The sequence below is a fragment of the Narcine bancroftii genome, chromosome 3 (assembly GCF_036971445.1).
Source record: "Narcine bancroftii isolate sNarBan1 chromosome 3, sNarBan1.hap1, whole genome shotgun sequence".
In the NCBI taxonomy this organism is placed as follows: domain Eukaryota; kingdom Metazoa; phylum Chordata; class Chondrichthyes; order Torpediniformes; family Narcinidae; genus Narcine; species Narcine bancroftii.
Window position 1 is genome coordinate 185,010,166 of NC_091471.1, and position 24,434 is coordinate 185,034,599.

At 37.5% G+C, this 24,434-nt stretch overlaps 1 protein-coding gene across 6 annotated transcripts in view; it reads left to right on the forward strand.

The window, feature by feature from the left end:
* The window catches only part of wdfy3 (WD repeat and FYVE domain containing 3), a 444,121-nt gene that overhangs the window by 245,907 nt on the left and 173,780 nt on the right, over positions 1–24,434 (forward strand). For all 6 annotated transcript variants that reach the window (XM_069926060.1, XM_069926059.1, XM_069926063.1 and 3 more), the window contains 4 exons: positions 13,736–13,926; positions 19,583–19,717; positions 21,640–21,819; positions 22,579–22,812. In XM_069926060.1, the coding sequence (XP_069782161.1) occupies positions 13,736–13,926; positions 19,583–19,717; positions 21,640–21,819; positions 22,579–22,812 (740 nt within the window). The remainder of the gene's footprint in view (positions 1–13,735; positions 13,927–19,582; positions 19,718–21,639; positions 21,820–22,578; positions 22,813–24,434) is intronic.

A 24,434-nucleotide genomic window follows, 5' to 3' on the forward strand; every position in this document is an offset into this window, starting at 1 on the left:
CCCAAGTTGAATGAAAAAAAAGTTCCTATCTCTTCACTGCAGATAAAGCATTGATCTGAAATGTCAGATTTTAATTTATTTAATTTTTGCAGTGTGAGATATAACTGGTGCAAAAACTTATTGCACCAATCTGTATCTTACATGTATTGTGCTTGTCATACAGTCCCGACATAAATTGGACCAGCTTTGATCACCAATACTTATATCTAAGTTTGATTCCCATCTCTGTCCAGACTTATGTACCCCCTGTTTAGGGGTTCCCATTTGAAGTAATAGATACGTTGCTAAAGTAAATTTCTTTCAATTTCCCTTTTGAATCAGAGTCTCCACATTTCTGCACTTTGACAGAATCATTGTCTGGCCCAGTTCATCCCTTAAGTATGCTCTTAACTGAAAATTGCAGAGTATTGTATTAGCAATACCATATTTGTTTTTTAATTGTTCATATGACATAAGTTCCCCCTGCTCAAAACAATCCTTGATGAACCTGATGCCTTTTCAGGACCAGATATCTAAAATTGTATTACCCATAGTTCAGGATATGAGTCCATTCTGAGTCAGGGGTGTTTTGGAGATGGTCCCCAACTGGTAATTTATTTTGCTCCAAATATTAATTATATGTTTTAACAAGGGGGCTTCTTTCTTACCAGATTTTTAATTTCGAGTTCCTTTTATATTTGAAATTTTCTGCTATCTGCTCTCCCACTTTATGCAGTTCTATTTTCACCCATGAAGTCTTATCTCCTCCCTCAAATAGGGAGGTAAGAAATTTACTCTGGTCTGCCCAATAATAATTTTTAAAGTTTGGGAGTTGTAAACCTCTCAGCTCATATTTCCATGTTAATTTTTCTATGGAAACTCCAGTCATCTTACCTTTCCAAAGAAATTTTCTCACATTTATTTAAATCCTGAAACAAAACCGCTAAGGCAATGGTATGAGCAGTGTCTGAAAGAGATATTGTACTCTTTGAAATATGTTCATTTTTTGCACAATTGACTCTACCAACTAATGTTATTGGCAAAGCCATCCACCTGTTCAAATTTTCTTCAACTTTTTTAAGCAAGTGGAGATAATATGTATAAATTCTGTAAATTATTATCTGTGTTAATCCCCCTAAATATTTTATCCCATTTAGCGGCCTTTTAAATTGAGTATTTCTTTGACATTGACTATAGTCCGCAACTGTAAGCAGCATAATTTTGCTTTTATCCCAATTTATTTTATAACCCGAAACTTTCCCATACTTTTTCAGTTTTGTGTACAATTTCTGTAATGAAGTTACTGGTTCTGTCAAATATATCTATACATCATCGGCAAATAAATTAATCTTATATTCCTCCTGGTTAACCCTGAATCCCTTAATGACTGGATTTGTTGAATTGCTTCCGCTAGCAGTGCTATAGCCAAGATAAAGAGAGCCAGAGACAGTGGACATCCTTGTCTACTAGATATAGTTAATGGGAATGCTGGAGAGATTCGTCCATTAGTTACAACTTTGGCTTTAAGGTTCATAATAAAATGCTCTAATCCAATTTATAAAAAATTGGCCTTATCCAAATCTTTCCGGCACTTTAAATAAGAAATCCCATTCCAGTTCATCAAATGCTTTTTCTACATCTATGCTCAAATCACTCTCGTTTGAGCCAAATGAATTATACAAAGTAGCCTGCTTACCCTGTCAGCAGACTATCTCTTTTGAACAAAGCCTGTTTGATCCTATTTATTCGGGTAATATTTCCCAATCTGTTTGCCAAGGCTTTGGCAATAATTTTATAATTCAAATTCAATTATGAAATAGGTCTATAAGATGACGGTTTCAGTGAGTCCCCATCTTTTTTTTAAGTATCACTGTAATTATTGCCTTTGAAAATTATTCCAGGAGATTATGTGTCTCAACTGCCTGATCGAACACCTCTATAAAGAGGGGTATCAAAAGATCCTTAAATTGTTTATAAAATTCAGGGGGAATCCCATCCTCCCCCAGACTTGTTGACTTGCAGTTAACTCAATACATCCCTTATCTCCATCTGAATGAAGGGGGCATTGAGTCCTTCCTGTTCTTCTAAATCTAAATTTGGAAGTTCCAATTGTGACAGGAACTCTTCAATTTTATTAATATCTCCTTGAGATTCTGATTGATATAATTTAGAATAAAATTGTCTAAAAGCCTCATTAATTTCTTGCAGTTTGTAAGAAGTCCTATTTGTATCTGGTTTTACTGCATTGATTGTTCTTGAGACCTGTTCTGCTTTCAACTGCCAAGAAAGGACCTTATGGGCTCTCCCTTTGCTCAGAGTACTTTTGTTTAGTTCTTAATATTGCTTTTTTCGGTCTTATATGTTTGTAATATATTGTACTTGAGCTTTTTATTAATAAGTAATCTACATTTTTCTTCGAAACCTGTTTCCTGAAGCTCTTTTTCCAAATAAACTATCTCCTTTTCTAATTCTTCCCTTTGCCTTGTGTATTCTTTTTTAATCCTTGAAGTATAACACACTATTTTTCCTCTTAAATATGCTTTTAGAGAATCGCATATAATAAATTAATTGGTAGTTGAATTACAGTTGGTCTCTCAAAACATCTCAATTTGTCTCCTTATAAAGTCACAAAACTGTGGTCTTCTCAAAAACCATGAATTAAAGCGCCATCTATAAACTGTCTTTTGTCCAGCATTGAGATTGTTAATACCAGAGATGAATAATTTGATAAAAGTGTCGCTTTATATTCAGCCTCCATGAGCCTGTAGTTGAATTGATGCCAAAAACTAATCTATCCTAGAGTAGGAATCATGTCTATTAGAATAGAAAGAATAGTCCCTCTCCCTTGGATGAGATCTTCTATAGGCATCCATTAAATTCAATTCTCTCATTAATACCAAGGTAGCTTTTGCCACCTTTGACCTAACAACTGCCCTTGTTCATTTATCTAGAACTGATCCAGACAAAAATTAAAATCCCCTCCCTCTAATATGTTTTTATGTGGTTCTGCCAATTTTAAGAAAGTTTTATTCATGTATTTCTCATAATCGGTGTTCAGAGTGTACAAATTTATCAGGGTTCTGAATATATCTAACAGTGTACATTATGACCCTACCTGCAAGATCTGTAACTACATCTTGTATTCTAACTGGAAGATTTTTCCATATCAAAATTTCTACTCTTGCTTTTGAGTTAAAGGAAGAAGCTATGACCTGACCAACCCAATCTCTTTTTTTTTAGCTTTTGATGTTGCTTTTCAATTAATGGAGTTTCTTGAAGGAAGGCCAGGTTGACCCCCATTTTTTAAAAAACATTCAAACCATTAACATTAAAACTTATAAATTTCACTGTGTTACTTATCCCTGCAGATGTTCAAGTCATATCCTTTACCCCCTCCTATCCCCTTGACCCACACCCCTCCCCCCCCATACATCAATCAATCTTTATCCTCTGGGGCAAAATGCACAGTCTCCAACAATCCCAATGGTAAAAAGTAAAGTAGAAATAAAGAATTCCCCCCCCCCTCCCGTATAGTGTTGATAATAGATTTTACATCACTATCCCCCTCCATTTTACAGGTTCTGGCAAAAGCCACACTTAATGTGACAGAACTCAGATCCCCACTGTCCCTAGATCCCCAGAGTATTCCTGATATAATAACATTTCATTCTTTATATACAAGAGAAATGTGCAAAAAAGGAAAAAATAAATAATTTCTTAAGATGTCCACGACATTTTAATCTTTAAATTCTGACAATTGATTCACAAAGTCTTTTGCATGTTGAAGCTCCAAAAAAAATCTCTTTTCACCACCCAGCATTATAATCTTCAGAGTTGCTGGATGGCACAACATGAAGTTGTATCCTTTTTGCTAAATGGATTTTTTACTGAATTGAATTCCCACCTGCATTTCAACAATGCTGCACTTGTGTATACATATATATATATAGAACAATTCTTTGCCTCCCTCACTTTCCAATGGTTCTCTTACCTTTACTCACTTTGCCGCTGCGCTGAGTATTTTTTCTCTGTCTTGATATCTTAGACATTTAATCAAGACAGAGCGTGGCTTTTCATCCGATATAGGACAGAGCATAAGGGTATATATGCACACAAGGCATATGCACCCTCCAAATTTCAATATGTGTTCCAACATTTTCCTTACCCAAAACATTAGGCAACTATTCCTGGACTCCTTATTTAAAACCAAGAATTTTGATATTATTCCTTCTGCTAAATATGTCCATATATTTTAATATGTCAATTTTTCCCATGTTTTATTTCTTTCTGCATTTTATTTGTTCTGTCTACTACATTCTCCATTTTCTACTCCACAACCTTTACTCTTATCAGTTAGGCTTCCAATAGCTCCTTGTAATTGGGTCACAACTGATGAAATATTATTGTTTTTTATTTGTATGTTTTCATTTCTTATCCAAATCCTTCATTACATCTTCAATAGTATATTTACTTTTCCTTTTTTCCTTTTTTTTTGCCATTACTGTTTGCTGTAACAGTTTGTTGTTCATCATCTTCCTCCAAACTTGTGTACCACTATCAGCGCTATCATTGTCATACTCCTTCCTCCTCTGGGTCGAATTGCTGCCATCTTCCATTAGTAGCTGTAGTGGTCCCGAAAACTTCAGCACCTTCAACAGTTTCGCATATCTCCTCAAGCTCGTCTTCAGCGACGCCTGTTCAATACAGCAGTGAAAACGTGCCACCATTCACCCCATTGGGCAAACTGCTTACATGGGGGGGGGGGGGGGTGAGCCAAACCTCAGCCCCAGGCTTCCTCCTTTGAGCAGGCCTCTGCTCCCTACTGCCGTCTCCAATTCATTGGACCCAGAGGTCGTTGCTGCAGGTTTGTTTTCTTTGGTGACATTCTGGTAAAGTTTAAATGTATGTTTTCTTCCAAGTTGAGTTGTTAAAAATTGTTTTCCTTTCTCTTTATTGATTCTCCAGGAGAGGCGGGACTCAGCTTCCCTTGCTACCATATCACGTGATGCCCCCCCCCCCCCCCCACATATACAATATTTTAACTCTATAGCTTACTTTACTAAGAAATATATATTTTATAACTAAAAATTTTAATTTTAAAGATTAATACAAATCCATTACACCTTCTTCCCTCATAGAAAATTTTGAACTTCTAAAATGTCATAAACTTAAATTACTATCTACCATGTGTTTGACAGATTTCACATTCTTGGACAACATAATACAAACAAATATTGCAAAAATAACGTAAAATCAACATCTGGGCAGGCAATCAGCAATGACATTGTCCTTGCCTCTCAATGATTTATAACCAAGTCATATTCCTGCAAAATTAAACTCCAGTTCAATAATTGGCTATTCTTATTTTTAATTTTACACAAAAATATCAACAGGTTATGATTAGTGCCCCATAGCAGTGCAAAAATATGCTTCAAAATGTTGCAAAGCTAATGCAAAGGACAGTAATTCTTTCTCAACGCCTTTTGATGTTTATTGAATTTCTTAGCTAAGTAAGCCACTGGATTTTCAATACCATCATAGTCATCTTTCTGCACTAGCACAGCACCTGCTACATCCTCACTGGCATCAACGGCATCATCAGGTGACTTAAGTGCAGGTTTATAACATAACATATCTTTCAGTCTGTTAAATATTTCTGATAGATGGCCGACCAAATAAATTTTTCACTCTTCTTCAAAAGATTAGTCAGGGGAAGAGTAATGTCAGCAAAATTTTTACAAAATTTCCTATAATATTCAACCATTTCTAAAATTCTCCTAATTTCTTACCGGTGGGTACAGGAAATTCAGAAATTGTCTGAACTGGCTCCAGTTTTCCTTGGCAAAAAACATAACCAAGATAAATCACCTGAACATTAAAAAAAATCACTCTTAGCTAAATTAACAGTAAGATTGGCTTTCAAAAGTTTATCAAACAGTTTTTCTACTGCAGAGATGTGTTCTTCCCATGTGTTATTCCCTGTAACCAAGTCATCAATATAAGCATCTGTATATTTTAAATATTGGGTTACAGAATTCATCATCCTCTGAAACTTTCCTGCAGCATTCTTCATCCCATATGGGAAAACATTGTATTCATATAAACCCAATGGGGTTAGAAAGGCTGAAATTTCCCTTCCTCTTTTTGTTAAAGAAAAACACCAGCAACCTTTTAATAAATCTATCTTTGTAAGAAATTTAGCTTTTCCAATCTTATCCACACAATCATCCACCCTAGGGATAGAACAGGCATCTGTCTTTGTGTGTAGTGGTTTGGTAGGCCTCAAAGGCAAGGTTGCTGTGCATACAGTTTTGGAAGTAAAGAATTTTATTTACAGAAAGCAAGTGTTGGAAATGGTAACAGATGGAGCACACACACACAGTTTTCAGCAGCCATGGGAAAGTAATAGCTGCACTGAAATGCGTATAATTAATAACTAAGGTGGGAACAAAATATACACATGCACATACAATGATCAAGAGAAAAATCACGACAATGCCCCACCACCCCTTGACTCAGTGCAGACATGATAGTATGCTGCAAGGGACACTAATTAAACGTCCCAACCCTTTTAAACTATGCATATCTTGCCAACAGTTTCTCTAGCACCTTCCATGTTTCTAGGCCTGGAGTGAAGCAGGGGGGTCCAAAGCTGGCAAAAAGGGAGAACAAAGAACATATATGGCACCTTTATAATGCTGGAGGGTCCAGCCCAAGTTGTTAGCAGTGAAATGACTCAGTGCCAGGAGGGTTAATCCAATTACAACAGCTAATGACCCAAGGCCAAGTACAGGCAAGCTGCAGAGTCTAGTCCAGGTAATTTACATGGTGCCAATGGCAAGGTGTGGACTAATGGGAGGGATAGGACCTTGATTGGCAGCTGGTATGTCTTCCAACTTGGTAGGGAGCAGTGCTGTCATGTGACAGCTACGACCCTTCCCAATACACTTTGTCACTGCATTATCTTTTCTATAATCAGTGTGGAATATAACTATTCCATCTGATTTAGGTAGAACATCTAATAATATTATTCTTTAACATGTACTCAACCTGTTTACACTTTTCAATATTAATTCTGTATGGATGCTGTTTGATAGGTTTTTTATCTCCAACATCAACATCACGGCAAGTGACAAAATTTCACTGTGGAACATCTGGAAATAAATTTCTGAATTTTAAACTTAACTTTTCATTTGTTCCTTTTCCTGTGGTTTCAAATGAGCCAACGTTTTATCCAAATTTCCAAATATGCTTGAGTTAGGTAAATGAGCTGGAACAATATTCTCTTTAAAATGACTTTCACAAGAATAGCTTGTGTGATGTCATGATCCATAGCAACCTCAGTTTTGTCAATAACTAATACCTCAGGTATAGGCTGCTTCTGACTAAGTCCAAATTCCCAAAATAATGTTTTAGCATATTAACATGGAAACTCTTTGTTTTACATCTCCTATCAGGAGTTTTAACCATGTAATTAACTTCATTTACCTTAGATTCTATTTCATAAGGTCCTGAAAATTTTGCTCTAAGAGGATAAGAAATTATTGGAAAAAGGATTAACATTCTATCCCCTGGTTTAAAAATTCTCTCACAAGATTTCCTGTCATACCAAGCCTTCATTATTACCTTGAGCCATTTTTAAATTCTCCTTAGCTATCTTACAGACCTTCTGTAAACGATTATTGAACTTTGATACATAACCTAACAAATTCAAATGCACATCTTCATTAACCCACTGTTCTTTTAACAACATTAAACATCTCCTATCCTCGTGTACAAATACCAATTCAAAAGGACTAAAACCTAACAATTCTTGTACCAATTCCCTTACTGCAAACAAAAATAAATGAACACCTTCATCCCAGACCATCTCACTTTCACAACAATAAGACCTCATCATAGTTTTTCAAAGTCAAATGGAACCTCCCCAAAGCTCCCTGAGATTCTGGGTGATATACAGAAGATGTAATTTGTTTAGCTCCCGATTTATAAACTAACAGTTGAAATACACCTGACATAAAATTACTCCCTTGATTTGATTGTATTCTTACTTTAATAGTTTTACTTTAATATTCCTGAGTGCAATATTATGTGTGCAGTTTTCAGGAAACCTGGTAGCTGCACACATAATGGTCAACAAATATTCATTTCCAGCTTTTGTTTTGGGCATTGGACCAACAAAATCCACAATTACTTGAGAAAAAGGTTCTCCAAAAACAGGAATAGGTTTTAAAGGAGAAACTAGTCCTACACAATCTCTTCACATCTTTCTTAAATTAGACCAATAAAATTGTTTCATAATTTTATAGGTAGTTTTATTTACCCCAGGGTTCCCACCCAAGGGCTATGTTTAAAATCTCATCTCTATAGGCTTTAGGGACTACAACCTAGTGAACAACTGTTCATTAGCAGGAATCTCACATGACCTCCATTTTCTCATCAATAAACTGTCCCTGAAATAATATCCAACTGACTCTTTCTTAGTTTCCTCATCACTTTATCCCTAACTTTAGCAAGATCAGTATCTTCACTTTGTTTTTCTATTAATTTTGCTCTGGATAGTGACAAATCTTTTTCCAGCTGTTGTTTACTATCACAGACTTCCAACCCTTTTAAATCATTTTCCTTACATCACTGTTTACAATGGCAAGCTTTTTTGCCATCACTTTTGTCACTCCATATGCTGGATATATATCTAAATCTGTCTCTGTTTCATCATTGACTGTCTTATCTGTTAATTTCTCTGCAAGGACAACCCTCTCCCAAATCATTTCCTAATAACAATGAAATACCATACACTGGTAAACTTGATCTGATCCCTGTTTTAACAAGTGCATTAACTAATTCGAATTTCAACATTGTGCAAAGGGATCGACTCCGCATCACTTCCAAAACCTCTAATCAAATTTATTTCACTTGTGGCAGTCTTATCACTAAACTCCAAAACTCTGGGTAATACAAGTGACTGAGCTGCCTCAGTATCTCCAAGTATTTTTACTGTTACTTGTGGTGATCCTTCCTGTAATGAAACTTTACCTTCTGACAGAAAATGTTCAAATCCCTTCCTAATTATAACAGTAGATCCTTTTTTACTTCCATGCGTTCCATTGCTTTGAATACAAGCATCTGTTTCCTGTTCTTTATTTATCTTCAAGGAAAATCAGTTCACTACCACATGACCAGGTTTCTTACAATAGTTGCAAAATGGAACAGGTTTTTCCTTTACCTCTTGCACTATTTCCCCATTTATTTTCTTCTTTGCTTGGATACTTCAAATTACCTTCTTGAAAAGGTTTACCTTCTGAAAAAGGTCGATTGGGAACAAATCTCACTTTGTGAGTTAATGCATACTCATCGGCTAACTTGGCATCCTCCTGCCAAGTTGTCACTCCCTTTTTCACCTAAGTATGTTTTTATATAATATGAAACATACCTTTTAATTTCCTCAACTAATATCAACTCGTTTAGTCTGTAATAGTCACCATTTTTTTTTAATGTGCACCATCGGTCAAAGTTCACAGCTTTCTCGTAGGGCAAAATCCACTGGTTCACAGCTTTTCTCAAAAGTCCTGAATTTTTGTCTGTGCACTTCTGGGACTAATACATAAGCCTTAAGCACAGCTTGCTTTACAGTATCATAATTAGTTGCTTGCTGGATGGTGAGGGCAGAGTAAGCCTACTGAGTCTTTCTTCTAATTACACTCTAAGATGAGGGGCCAATGGTTTCTTGGCCATTTCAAACTCTCAATGACTTTCTCAAAATGTTGAAAATATTTATCAATATCATCCTCATTAAATGGAGGAAATAACTTCATTTCCCTAGTAATGAAGTTACTCTCACGAGGACCAGGAGATGAAACTCCTGCTTCTCTTATCCCTATTTCAAAACTTTTTTTCTGCTTCATCCGCCCCAAATCTCCTTTTCTGCTTCCTCTAACCTAAGTTTTTCTCTCTCTCCCCCTCTCATTAAGTTTTTCACTCTAGCTCATGCTGTCTATAAATTTTATGTTTTACTTACTTCACCTCTCTCAGCTGTAACTGGTGCTCAAGTGATTTACTCTCAGGCAATTGTTTTAACACCTCCTCTTCAAAAATGTTCTCTTTTACATAATAGTCATAATTCATTGAATCTCAATTTTCTTCATTGACACTTCTAACTCTAAGTTTCAAGTCTTCAGCAATAAGCAACAACTCCTCCTTTTTTGCCTTTTTCAAATCTGCACAGTTTAATGATTCCAAAATCTTTTTAATATCCATTGCAGTTGTTTGTCCTCACACACAAAAGGCCTCTTAATTCGCTTTCAAAAAGATTTTTACTCAAACAAGTTGAATATTAATCGATCAAATAAACACTTTTAAGCCCATTGGATTATTGGAATCCAGTTGCCTACCATTGAAAAACCTATAGGGAATGATGTCTGGGCAGGGCGGGAAACATTATCAAAGATACAACACACCTGAATCATGGATTTAAAAGCCACTTAAGTTGTGTACCTCCTAAAATAAGGATAATATACTACAGAACAGCATCTCCCTCTTTTGCTAGAGATCACTGCCCTAGTCCTGTCTTTCCAAGATGTCAAATGTTTCATCAGTCTTCTGTCTTCTCAGTCTTCAGTATATAGTTCTCTGACATCATGTTATGTGATATCACCATAGTTTTAGTTTCATTTCTGCCAAACCTCCTGCTTTTCTTCAAAACCATTCCATATCCAGTGGTTTGGTTCCTGAAAGGCTACACACGTCATTCGAAATGATACTTGAAGTTTGAAACAGCTATCAACATAGTGCTGATTGTACATAAAAATCGCTTTTAAGAACCACGCCTGGTCCTTGAGTTTCAATTAAGAACACTATTTTATGGTGTGTGAGACCCTGTACCAGTCCATAACTAACTTGGTAAGAATACATATACAATATCTTAACTCTATAACTTACTTTATTAAGAAATATATATTTTATAACTAAAGATTTTAACTTTAAAGATTAACACAAATTTGTTATTGGTGTAAATTGAGTAGATCAGTGGTATGAACACAGCCCTGTTGTGCTCCGGTACTGATAGAGATTGTAGTTCATAAAGAACATCCTGATGTATGCATCTTGCTGCCCAGGTGTTCCAGAGTTTTGTGTTGAGATGGCTCCTGCACCACCACTTGAACCTCTACTCTTTGAAGCCTCTCAAGCCAAAACCTCTAACTCACCACTCTGATATGGGCCTCTCAACCCCCTCCCCCCTACCCCAATCCCAATTTCCACTTTCCTCTAGCTCCATCTTGCACTCTGTCTCCCTCATTCTCCTTTTCTCCAGCTCTGCATTTATAGAGCCACCTCTCCCCTGATCAATTCTTATATTTCTTCTTCTGTCCTCCTTTCCATGTCCAATTTTCACCCTTTGTCTGTTGGCCTGTACTCCTTCCCCCTGCTCTTTCTTTCCTTCTTCCCACCTTTTAATTCAGATGTCTTGAAGAGGGCTCACTCAGGCCCAAATGTTGGTTATATATATCTTCATTAAATAGCGGAGCCGACTCAATGGGCTGCTCCTGTTTCTTAAGGACTTTACCGCATATAGGTGCTGCAAGACCTGCTGAGTTCCTCCAGCATTTTTGTGTTTTTAACTACAATCACAGTTTCTTCAGACTTTAATGTTTTGAGCCAGTTAATCCATTGTTGGAAATTATCATCTGATTGAAGGTGTAAAACCTGATGAAATATCTTTTCTCTGGACCATGGTGCACATACAATACATTGCACTTAATAATCACATATTAACAGAAAAAAATGTAATTTAAATAAATATACAAGATATCTTGGAATGATTTACTTGATTACAGAGTACCGTTCATCAATCTCACAGCCTGATTTTGATGCTCCTGGTTCTCCTCCTTCATGGTAGATGCTATTTGCTGGATGGACACAATCTTCTATAATTTTTAAGCTCTGTTTAAATTGTGCTCCTAGTAAATGTCAACAATAAAGGAAAGGGAGCCCCAGTAATCTTAGCCATTTTGATGATCCTCTGTATTGGGTTCCTCTCCATTGCTTTGCAACTACCATACCCCACAATGATGCAGCCAGACAATACACTCATAATTGTGTTACTGTGAAGTTTTGTCAAGATGGGGGCCTGTAGCCTTGCCGTTAATCTCCTTAGGAAGTGTAGACACCGCTGCACCGTCATCATTAATTGATGTTGTGGGTCCAGGATAGGTTGTCTTTTATATGCACACCAAGGAACTTTGTGCTCTCCACGCTCTGCATGACTGAACCATTGGTGTGCAGTGGAGAGTGGTTGACCTTAGGCCTCTTGAATTCCACATTCATGTCCTTTGTCTTGTTCGCATTAAGATACAGATTGCATTTCTCGCATCATTTTGCGTGCTGCCCAGCCAACTCCTGATTTTTGCTGATGAGGCCAACTCCTGTTGTATTATCCGCAAACCATTGTCAACCCGACCCCAGTTCCAAACCTCCCTTTGGGACCCCCTCTTGCCATCAGCACTCTACTGAATCCCAGATTCTGTCAACTTGGCTGAGGCAATGGATGGTCACAAACTATACTTGGAGAATGAGGCTCAGCCATGCTTTCAGAGGGAGAGAGTCAGACAACTGGCCGATGGATAGTCTCTCTCCCCAGCTTCATCACACCCAGCCCAGTTTCATGTTCCCAACTAGCCTGTAGGTTTGTCAGGACGGACTGGAGGGTCAAGATAAGACATCATCTGTGGGCCAGTTTGTAGGGTATGTGAAATGGAATGGTTCCAATGTAACTGTAAGGTGCAATTTAATGTGTTCCATTATCAATCGCTCAAAAAAAACCTCATAATTGATGAGATTAGTGCCACTGGATGGTCATCATTTAGTCCAGTTACCACTGTTCTCTTGGGCATTGCAATAATGAGGCTGCAGGGACAGAGGATTACTGCAGTGAGATGTTGAAGATCAGAACTTGTATCCTCGTATCTCATCTATTACATATCTTCACCTCTTTTGGATGCTGTGAGACTAATTGTGTTCCTCCAGCATTTTTGAGTTTGATCTACTGGAGCAATTGGGTTTATAGATCATAGACAAGAAATGGAGCTGGGCCGTATGAGTTTAAGAAACAATGAGGTGGGAGATTTCCAGAGATGATGAGTCAGTGATCGTACAGGAGATGAAGGCCTGATACTGCTTGGTTGGAATCTGTTCAACTGTTCAAGAGGTAAGAAAGTGAATTTGTTCAAGAACTGCTACCTGCCATTGGCAAGGTGGAGGTCAGGTATCGCATTTGTGTGATTTCTAATACTTAACCTTAAAACAATGGTCAATGTATTGCATCAACTTCTGATATAATTGCAAAGCTAATTATATTTATTTAGAGTGAATAGGAAATGCACGCTTTGGTTGGATGATCATTGCATCTGTTACTTACAGCATCCTTGAGTTTTCTCATTGCCATTATGAGAAAATTGCTCACGATGTCGAATTGAGATTGAGAGGCATAGTTCACAGAGATCACAAGATCAGAAGTAGGCCAATCAGGTCTGTTCTGCCATTTAATCATGGGCTGGTCCTCAACACTCAGCCCCACTCCCGGTCTTCTTCCAGTAACTCTTGCCATGACTAATCAAATACCTGTCAATTTCTGTCCAATGACCTCGTTTCTACTGACTCCTATGGCAACAAATTCCATGGACTCATGACCCTCTGGCAAAAGAGATAAGATTTTGCAAGATATCTGTTTAAAAATTTTTCACAATTCTGTATTTTTCAGGTTTCAATGTGGGCAGAATTGCTGGTGGTAGATCAACAATACGTGAAATAAACCGTGATGCTTGTCATATCCCTGGTTTCTCTATTCTGCAGTCATTCCTACCCAAACATACGAATGTGCCTGAGCTGTATTTTCTGTTGATGGCTCTTTTCCTTCAGCAGCCAGTTACTGAACTTCCAGAAAACTTGCAGGTATGTATCCAATGCATGTTTTGTGTTTTCATTTTGATTTTGTTATTTTTTTCTTCCATGAAAATACTGTTTATTTAAATGATACAGTTATTTAACATGAAATAATATGAATATGAATTTGCAACTTTATTTTGCCCTGAAAATGATGGGATAGGGTTTTCACAAATTTCTATAAATGCTTTTATTTAACTAGCTGTTTTAGTTATAAGGGATGAAACTGATTTATCATAACAAATTAAGCAGCAAATTACCTTTCAAGTCAATGGAATTAAATAATACTTCTGCCTTTTAATTGTTACTGGATATAATTTTGGTATTTAATTTTGTCACTAAGTGGACTCTTACATTTTATGATGCAGATTCAATTATGGATAAATGGTAATATGTTTGTACTAATTGACTTTCAATTGCTACACATTGCTACACAATGTAAGATCATGTAGTGGCCTGTTTAACTGCAAAAAAAAAGGTTTCTCGCATGTCTTTAGTACTGTATTCTTGGAAGACTGCAATAAATGTCTTTCTCCTTGGTATGTTCAGATCATAAAATACACCTTTTCCACAAATTAGAAAAGAGCATTGATGAATCCTTACAACTGAAACCAACAAGAAAAAAGATACAACATAAAAATAGCTACAGAGAAGGTTTAATATGTGGCATTGCTTGAAGTAAACTAAGAATGAGTGCAACAAGAAGTTTTAGAGTTGCTGGTGTATATAGAAAATCAGGAAAAAAAATACTGCTTGTGGCCGTACCATAAACGGAGTGTTTGATCTATGACTTTGGCTCCTTCATGGTGCTTTGTGTTGATTTTACGCATTCTGTGGGAAGAGCAGGCGAGCTGAGGCTATATAAGAAAATTATTTGGGTTACTAAATGTAGTTGGCATTTCCTGAAAATTCTGAAATACTAGGAAGTGTTTTAATAATGATTGCAAGTTGAGTGATCACCTTCATTTGGGAAGTTGTTGATTTTATATTTTGCTTTTATTTGCGGAGTTAAAATGTGGCTTTTTTTTTCACATTTAGGTAAAAACAGCAATAAAATATGATGATATTGCCAATATCAGTACCCAAAGTAGCATCTTGAGCCAATTTCTTATTCCATGTTAAATATGGAATTCTTGTGTCAAGCAGTGAACAAGAGGATGAATAATTCCATGTTCATGAATAATTGATCACATACAGTATCTTAGTTTAATTATTTTTTTTAAAAGTATTGGTGAAGCACATCAGAATTAAGTCGCTTAGCTCTCACATAGGCCCTGTGATTTGTTTCCAATCATACTCTGGAGAAACAAGTAATCTCTGCATTTTACATCTGCTTGAAAAAATAATGGAGTCATTTTTAAGAACGTAGAACTTGAGAAATAGTAGTAGAAGCCCAGCTAGATCTTGAAACCTTCTTTGCCATTCACCAAAACTGCCAGAACACAATTTGTTATATGCTCTTGTCGTTTCTATCCAAAAATGTATTGAATTTATTGGAAAAAGATCATAACAGATCACAAGACAACCTTGTGAGTTAAAGACATGATGCCTCCCTTCCGAACAGACTGAACATCAGTTCAATGAGAAGAACGGGCTGACGCTGAAGAAAGTTCTTTCTCTCCCTCCCCCCCCCCCCCCCCCCCATGAAAGGGCACCCTGCAATATCCATGGCCAAGGTAAGAAGAACCCTATCCAAGGTGAACCCACACAAGGCAGCAGGACCAGACAACATAAGTGGTTAGGTACTGAAGAACTGCTCAGACCAACTGGCAGAGGTCTTTATGGACATCTTCAACACCTAACTGCCACAGTCCATCGTCCCCATGAAAGAAGGCAACAGTAACAGGCATCATTAACTACTGCCCTGTGACACTGACCTCCACCATTATGAAATGCTTTGAGAATCTGGTAATGGAATGCATCAAAGGGCACCTAGACTCAATTTATTCACTAATAGAAGAAACTATTCCACTGATGATGTTATAGCATTGTCCCACCACTCTGTCCTGACACCTGGAGAATGATGCCTCATACACCATGCTGCAGTTTATCAACTTCAGCTCAGGACTTAATCATTCCCCAGAAACTGGTGGAGAAACTATCCTTGCTGGAATGCAACATCCCTCTTTGTAACTGGATTCTAGACTTACTAACAGAAAGACCACAGTCTGCTTGTATAGGCAGTAGAACATTGTGCACCAGTATGCTGAGTACTGGTACATGTTAGGGCTGTGTGCTCCACTTGCTCCTGTTCATGCTACTGATCCATGACTGCAATGCCAGATCTAGCTTCAATGGAGTCATCAAGTTTGCAGATGACACAACAATAGTTGGCCTTATCAGCAACATGAGTTGCACTACATAGAACACTACAACACAGAAACAGGCTGTTCAGCCCCTCTAGTCTGTGCCAAACAATTTTTAAACCTCATTCCACTAGGGCCAGTCCATAGTCCTCCTTACCTCTCCCATTCATCAGAATTAAGTCGCTTAGCTGTACCTGTTCAAATTCTTCTTAACTGTTAAAATTGAGCCCTCATTCACCACTTCAGCTGGCAGCTCATTCCACACTCCTACCACTCTCTGTGTGAAGAAGTCCCCCCTAAACTGTTTTCCTTTCACTCTTAACCCATGTTGTCTCATTTGTATCTCACCTACCCTCTGTGAAAGAAACCTACTTGCATTTACTCTGACTGTGCCCCTCATAATTTTAAATACCACTATCAAATCTCCCCTCATTCTTCTACGCTCCAGGGAAGAAAGTCCTAACCTGCTTAACCTTTCCCTGTAACTCAGTTCCTGAAGTCCAGGCAACATCCTAGTGAATCTTCTCTGCACTCTTTCCATCTTATTGATATCTTTCCTGTAGTTAGGTGTCAAAACTGCACACATTACTCCAAATTTGGCCTCACCAATGTCTTGTACAACTTTACCATTAACATCCCAACTCCTATAATCAATACTTTGATTAAGGAAGGCCAATAAGCCAAAAGATCTCTTTACAACTGTATCTATCTTTGATGCCACTTTCAGGGAACAATATATCTGTATTCCTAGATCTCTCTGTTCTACCACACCCTCACTATGGTCCCTGAGGCACACCACTAATTACAGGCCTCCAGTCTGAGAAGCAATCATCCACCACCACTCTGGCTTCTCCAGTAAAGTCAATGTTGAATCCATTTTACAACCTTATCATGAATACCGAACGTCTGAATCTTCCTGACTAACCTCCCATATGGAACCTTGTTAAAGGCCGTACTAAAATCCACGTAGACAACATCAGCCTTTCCTTCATCAACTCTCTTGGTAACCTTGAAAAACTCAAATCAGTTTGGTTAAACACCACCTGCCACACACAAAGCCATGTTGGTCCGTGACTGTCCAAATACATGTACGTCCAATTTCTTAAACACCTTCCAATAATTTACCTACTACTGATGTCAAGCTCAACAGCCTATAATTTCCAGGGTTACTTATGATGCCTTTTTTAAACAACAGAACAACATAAGATACTCTCCAATCCTCTGGCACCACACCCATGGCTAAGGACATTTGAAATATTTCTGCCAGAGCCCCTGCAATTTCTACATTAACCTTCCTCAGATCTGAAGAAATATCTTGTCAGGGCCTGGGAATTTATCCACCTTCACTTGCTTTAAGACAGCAAGCACCTCCTCCTTTTTAATCGTTATTTATTCTATGACCTCACTGCCAGTTTTTCTTACATCCCTTGACTCTGTGCCAGTTTCCTGAGTAAACAGTGGTGCAAAAAAAATTTAAGATCTACCCCATCTCTTTTGGCTCTATACATGGTCAACCATTCTGATCTTTGTCCCTTACCATCCTTTTGATCTTAATATACCTGTAGAAAGCAACCTCATGTCTTAACCCTCCTTATTTCCTTTGTTTTTTTTCCTGCATTTTTTATACTCCTCAAGTACTTCATTTGCTTTGTGGTGCCTTTTGCCTGCTATACATCTCACCTCTTCTTCTAAACCTGATCCCCAATATCCTTCAAAAGCCAAGGTTCCCTATGCCTGTTAACTTTGCCTTTAATCCTGACAAGAACATACAAGCTTTGAACTTCAGCTTTGAATGTCTTCCATTTACCTCGCACATCCTTGCCAGAAAACAACCTAGTCAAATCCACATATTCTAGTTCCTTTCTCATTTCCTCAAAATTGGCCTTTCTCCAATTGAGAATCTCAACCCAAGGACCAGACCTATTCTTCTCCATAATTAACTTGAAACTAATGATCACTGGATTCAAAATGATCTCTCTAGATTGTATATTGATTTAGAAAACTTTCCTGGACACATTTGATAATCTCCAAGCCATCCAGCCCTTTTACTGTATGGGAGTCCTGGTCGATATTTGGAAAATCAAAATCTCCTACAATCTCAACCTTGTGTTTTCTACAGAGAAGAGGTGGAACATCTCTGATGTAAGAATTACAACCCAAGTCTCAACATGGACAAGACAAAGGAGATGATCATGGACTTCAGGAGGACCAAGAACAACCACCCTCCACTATACATTAATAACTTTGTAGTGGAGAGAGTAGAGAGCACCAAATTCATCAGAGCCCACTTAACAAATTACCTATCCTGGATACACATCTCCTCACATATTAGGAAGTCTCAACAGTGACTGCATTTCCTCAGAAGACTGAATCTGCAAGACTACTGGCCACCATCATGTCAATCCTCTGCAAGAGCCTCCTGGTTGGCTGCATTGCAGTGTGGTACTGTTGCTTTTGAGAAGTGGATTGGAGGTTAATCCACAGGACCACGTGTGGCAGAGAGGATCACGGGGGTGGGGGGTTGTGTCGTGTTCTCACCACCCCCACCCCCATCAATGTGATCTACCAGGATCATTGTCTGAAGAGAAGATGCAAAATTGTTGATGACCCCCACCACCCCACACACAGTATTTTTCAGTACTTGCATCAGGAAAGGGATAAATGAGGATCAGAGCCAGCACCACCTGGCTGAGAAACAACTTCCGATACGCAGTGAGAGTGCTAAACATTTAGAAGAACTTCTCATACTAACCATCCGAGACATGACTGAGCTGTATTTATGAAACAATATTTTTTTAATACACATGTACATTTGTCTTGCATATGTATTGCTTGTCTGTGTGTGTTATGAATAGTTGAGTGTTTGCAAATTTTGCACTGAAGAACGTTGTTTCGTCAGGTAGTACTTGTGCAATCACATGGTGAATAAACTTAAACTCAACAACTAAACCTCCCTAGATTCCCACCCTCTGAGTGAAGAATTTTTTTTATCTCAATCTTAAATAGCTTACTCCTTATTCTAATTCAGACCCCTGAAACTCCTTATGTTTCCTGCATACAAACTAGCTGTATAAAGTCCTGTAAGAACTAACTTTCAATGAAATCTCCTCACATTCTTCTGAACCACTGAAACTGCAGGTCTCAATCTTTTATTAGGCTATATTCCATCAATGGTAAGTACATCTTTTCTTGGGTAATGAGATCAACTCTAAATAAAACTCCAGGTGCAGTCACATTAAGGTCCTATATAAATGCAGTGAGAGTTCCTTTAATATTAGTTACCTAATTAATTATATATTTTAAAAGATCAGTGGATGATTTGTTAACTATATCTATGGGCTTCTGCTTTCTCAATGCAGTTTGATCTGGATTCCATTTGGTCATTTATCTTTGGTGTCCTTGCTTCGAGTGGGACGGTGGTTGCATCTATTCACACTGTATGTTCAGAGTCTGCGTTTTTATTGTTGGGCATGTTGAGGACTATGCTCAATCTCGTAAGTATTCAAACACCATATTTGGCTTCACTGATTCTGTAAAATTATGCTCAGTATTTTACCAAAGTTTGCTTCTTTCCTGTGCCTCCTTTGATTCTGGATTTAATGCAGTGTGGTTTGATTGATGTAACTTCACTGCAAAGCAAAATGTAGTTGAACTTCATTCATCCTTTTGCATGAGGAAACATCAATTTTGAAGGTGAAATAATTTCCTAATTAGAATGTATATTGAATAACCAAGGACCTCAAATGCATTATATCCAAAATTCCTTTAATGCCATTTATTAATGCACAAAATGGAATAATACACAAAATTCTTCAATTTTTGCATGCCATAAAGGCATCGTTAGCATTGTCCAGTACCTCAAACAAAAAGAGAAAGAGAAGCAAAGGAGAATCACTTCAGAGACTCAGAATGTTCTTGGGTTCGTCTCCAGTGCCTCTGTTGCCGTACAACCTCTTGTTCGATTAATTAGCAAACCTGAACTCCCAGATCCGAACCTATGATTCAATCAGGAAATTTTCAGCGCCCAATGTCCCTTCATTGTTTTACTTATTAATGAGATTATGATTGATATTTATCAAGGAAATTTTAGGCAAGATTTTCTATTAATATGCATTAATTTTAGAATCAATAATCAAGTGGATGATTGCTAAAAATTAATTGAGTTCACTTTATGCTGGACCACAGTGTACATTGTGACATTGTTTGAGGTATAAAGATGAGATTTAGCGAGATGACCTTTTGCCTTCCTCAGTGTCCTGATCAGATGTAGTTTTTAATACAAGCAAGGGCTCATTTTTTCAAAGGACACTGGGACACTGAACTCAACTACACTACTAAAATGGGTGACAGTTATGCCATGCATTTGGAATAACTTTAGATACAGTTACCATTATTCATTGCTGCACATCTGTAAACCTCAGTACATTTAATCTCAGTACCTTTATGTGGCATGCCAAATGGGTACACGCCTCACAGATTGTAAATCAAAAAAAGATCGCATGCAAAGCCTTCCAACATGCTGCAAGATATTTGGAATTATCATACAGTCAAGATATTTGGAATTATCATACAGTCCATGATTATTGCAGCATCCCCTCTTTGTGGTCATGCTGCATGGAGTGGCACAAAAGATGGTTTTAACTGATGGAAATCAGAAAATTGGGATGGATGGATCATTTTCATATCAGTGATCTTTAATTACTGGGGTGATGAATGAGTGCTGGGACTTGAACTATTTTCAATCTTCAGGACAGTTTGCTAAAAACAATGGAAGTAGGTTTGCAAATTGTGAGGACAAATTGTTAAAATTAGTTAAGTGGGTGAGCAAGATGTTAGTAAATAAATATAATGTAGTAAGAATGTGAAGTTATCCACTTTGAAGGTAAGAGTGAAAAAGGAAATTATTATTTAAATGGACTGTGACCACAAAATGAGTTCAAAGGGATTTTGAGTTCTAATGCACGCGAAACAAAGAATTGGCACACAGATGCAGCAAACATTTGATAATAGAATGTCGATGTGGTTGCAAAGGATATGAAATGCAAGGGCAGAAGTTTTGATACAAGTTGACTGTGCTGTTGAGATTACATTTTAAGTGTGCAATTTTGATTTCCTTACCAAAGGAAGGTTTACCAATTTTATTTCTGGAGTGAAGGGGTTCAACAGATTGGATTATATGCATTGGAACTTGGAAGAATGAGATGTGATCTCATTAAAACATTTAAGATTCCTCATTTGAGATTGGCAGGGAGATTCTGGAAGGCTAGTTCACCAAGTCAAGCTATCTAAAACTAAGTGTATAGCTTTAGAATTTTCAGCTCCTTCATTCCACATTGAGGCAATTGTAATTGGTGACTTGCATTTTGAATAAACACTACTTTTCCTTGTGCATTTAATATTTTATTTATTCCTACAGCCCTGGCAATCTGAAGAGGAAGGCTCCTGGCTTAGAGAATATCCCGTCACTTTGATGCAGTTTTTCCGTTACCTGTATCACAATGTCCCAGATCTGGCTCCTCTTTGGACCAGTCCAGAATTCCTCTGTGCATTTGCAGCAACTGTCTTTCCCTTTAACATCAGACCTTATTCAGAAATGGTGCGTGTGTTTAATTTGTATGAAGCATTTTGGTCGTTCTAAGATTCCGCAAGGTGAAAGAAATGAAGGTGTTCCTTGAGACTGGTGTTCTTACAGATTGTTGTTAGTTTTCATTTGATACATTATTTTTGTCATCCTACAAAAGGTGTAGCAAGATGGATAAGAGGATCTCATTGATAAGAGGGCAAAAAAAACAGGTGTTCCCATCTGTTCATTCATGGCCAATAGAAGAGTTTGTTTTGTGCTTTAAAGTACATGATAAAAATGACAAAATAAAACTTTTAAATGCACCTTTACAATATGTCTACTTTTATTTTATAATTCTCCCTCCAAGCTTCCCCAATTTACATTTAACTTCAATTTACTGGAATGTAACTACAGGTTAAATGGGTGGTGCAAAACTGTGGGATGGTATTGCTCATGGGCACTCTGATAGATTATGGATATCTGGTTATATTTTTGTTAATGTTTATATCTGTGGCCCAGTTTCTCTCTTGTTATTGGTCTGAATGGCATTGTTTTTGTAGTAAAACATTAAAATTGCTAATATTTTAAATTAAATATCCTGTTGAAATGTGTAACTCAATATGGAAAAATGTAAAATTAAGATAATTTGCTGCAATTTTGATTTTACTTATTTAAAACTTTGCAGCAAATTTAACAATAAGGAAGATAATAATTGTTTTAACAGGCAACATCTTGGGTATTTATGACGCATACAATTGTAAAATGATGTTCACTTCCTCTGGTTCTTTCCAGGTGAGTGATCTTGATGATGATGTGGGCTCTCCTGCAGAAGAATTTAAGGCATTTGCCGGTGATACTGGCATGAATAGGAGCCAGTCAGAATATTGTAATGTGGGAGCTAAAACTTTCCTCACCAATCATCCTGCCAGAAAGTTTGTATTTGACTTCATGCGTGTCCTTGTGATAGAAAATTTGTGCCACGCACCTGCTAGTAAACAGACCACTCTTATAGATATGCTTTTAGAGGTAAGTGTTTATGGATCAAAATTAATAAATTTATTAGTAAATAGTTTTCCCCCATTTGTTTTCTTAATTATTTTGTACTCAATTCTTTTCACCCTTATCTGAATTAAAGGAAAAATTATTTGATTAAAAAAAACATTTTTCTCAGTGTGTAATCATACAATTCTAAAGAGGGTGCAAAAATTGTATTTATGTATAAACCTTTGGTAGATTGTAAGCAAGTTAACAAAGCTCCCTGTGAACCAGGGCATATCATTTGATTAATTTGTGGGGCAGCTTTCTTGAATTTGGCACAACTCTCTTAGTGTTATTGAAAAGGGCTTTGTAGAGTTGACTAGAGTGGCTAAGCACGAATTTCACATTTTGCACTGATCTACATTAATCCCTCTTTATTCATAAAGTTATAGAGAAATACAGCATGGAAAAAGGCCCACCAAGTCTCCTCCAACCATTGACAACTCATTTATGTAAATACAACATTAATCCAACTCTTTTATTCTTTCCATATTCCTATTGACTGTCCCCAGATTTACCACTCATCTACATGCTAGGTGCAATTTACAGTGGCAACCTGCCATGACTTTGGGATGTGGAAAACTAGAGAGAGGTGGGACCACTCAAGGACACTGGAGAGATTTGTGCTTGGATCCAGAGGAAGTGGGAGAGATACTAAATGAACACTTTGTATTGGTATTAACTAAGGAGGACATGTAGGATAGTGACATCATAGAGGGGGTATGCTAATATGTAGGGCATATTGACATCAAGAAGGAGGAAGAGTTGGGCCTTTTGAAGACCATTCTGTGGGATAGGTTCATAGGGCCTAATGGGATCTATTTCAAGAAATTAAAAATAATGGCTGCAGTAACAGCCCTATTACCACAGGTATAACCCAGGAGAATAGGGGTGGTAGAGATAAAGCATTGTTCCACAGAGACCTACTGTCTGGCTCTGATTCCAACGGCTTTGTACGGGCTTTAAATGGTCTGTTAAATGAGTCGACAGTGTTTTTTTAAATCCTGCATCGGCCAGGTCTGTGCCCAAGATGGCGACTCAGGAGCAGCAGATGAGAAGCTTGAGAGATGACCCTACAGGAAAGATGATCACTGCAGTGGACTTGTAAGGCACTCAGCAGTTGAAGGACCCGCACAGGCTACAGGCGGTTTGTGGCTTGCAGTTCAAGGACTCCTGCAGGCTGCTGGCAACACTAGATATCCATACCTGGATTTGAGAAGGTGCAAGGGGCAGGAAGGGCTGAAGTTTTCCTAATCGTATCGGAGGTTTGCACCTGGAGCTTAAGCTATCCACTTTTGTAACAGGCAAGATCCCAGAGCAAAGGAGAATAGCTCAGATTTAAACGGTAAATAGGGGCAAATCAGGAACTAATATGCTGTTGAGTCTTGCATCACTAATAAGGATTTTTTTTTAAACTAATAAGGAAATTATTGGAGTCAATTCTGACGGATGGAATATCCTCATATCTGGAAATGGATGAATTTGTTAGAAATAATCAGCATGGCTTTGCACTGGGCTATCTAGTCTTATAAAGGATACAAACCACCATTGTTGAGGGTGGGTGTGACAGAGTATGTTGTGTTTTAATTGTATATAGATATCATTTTGGG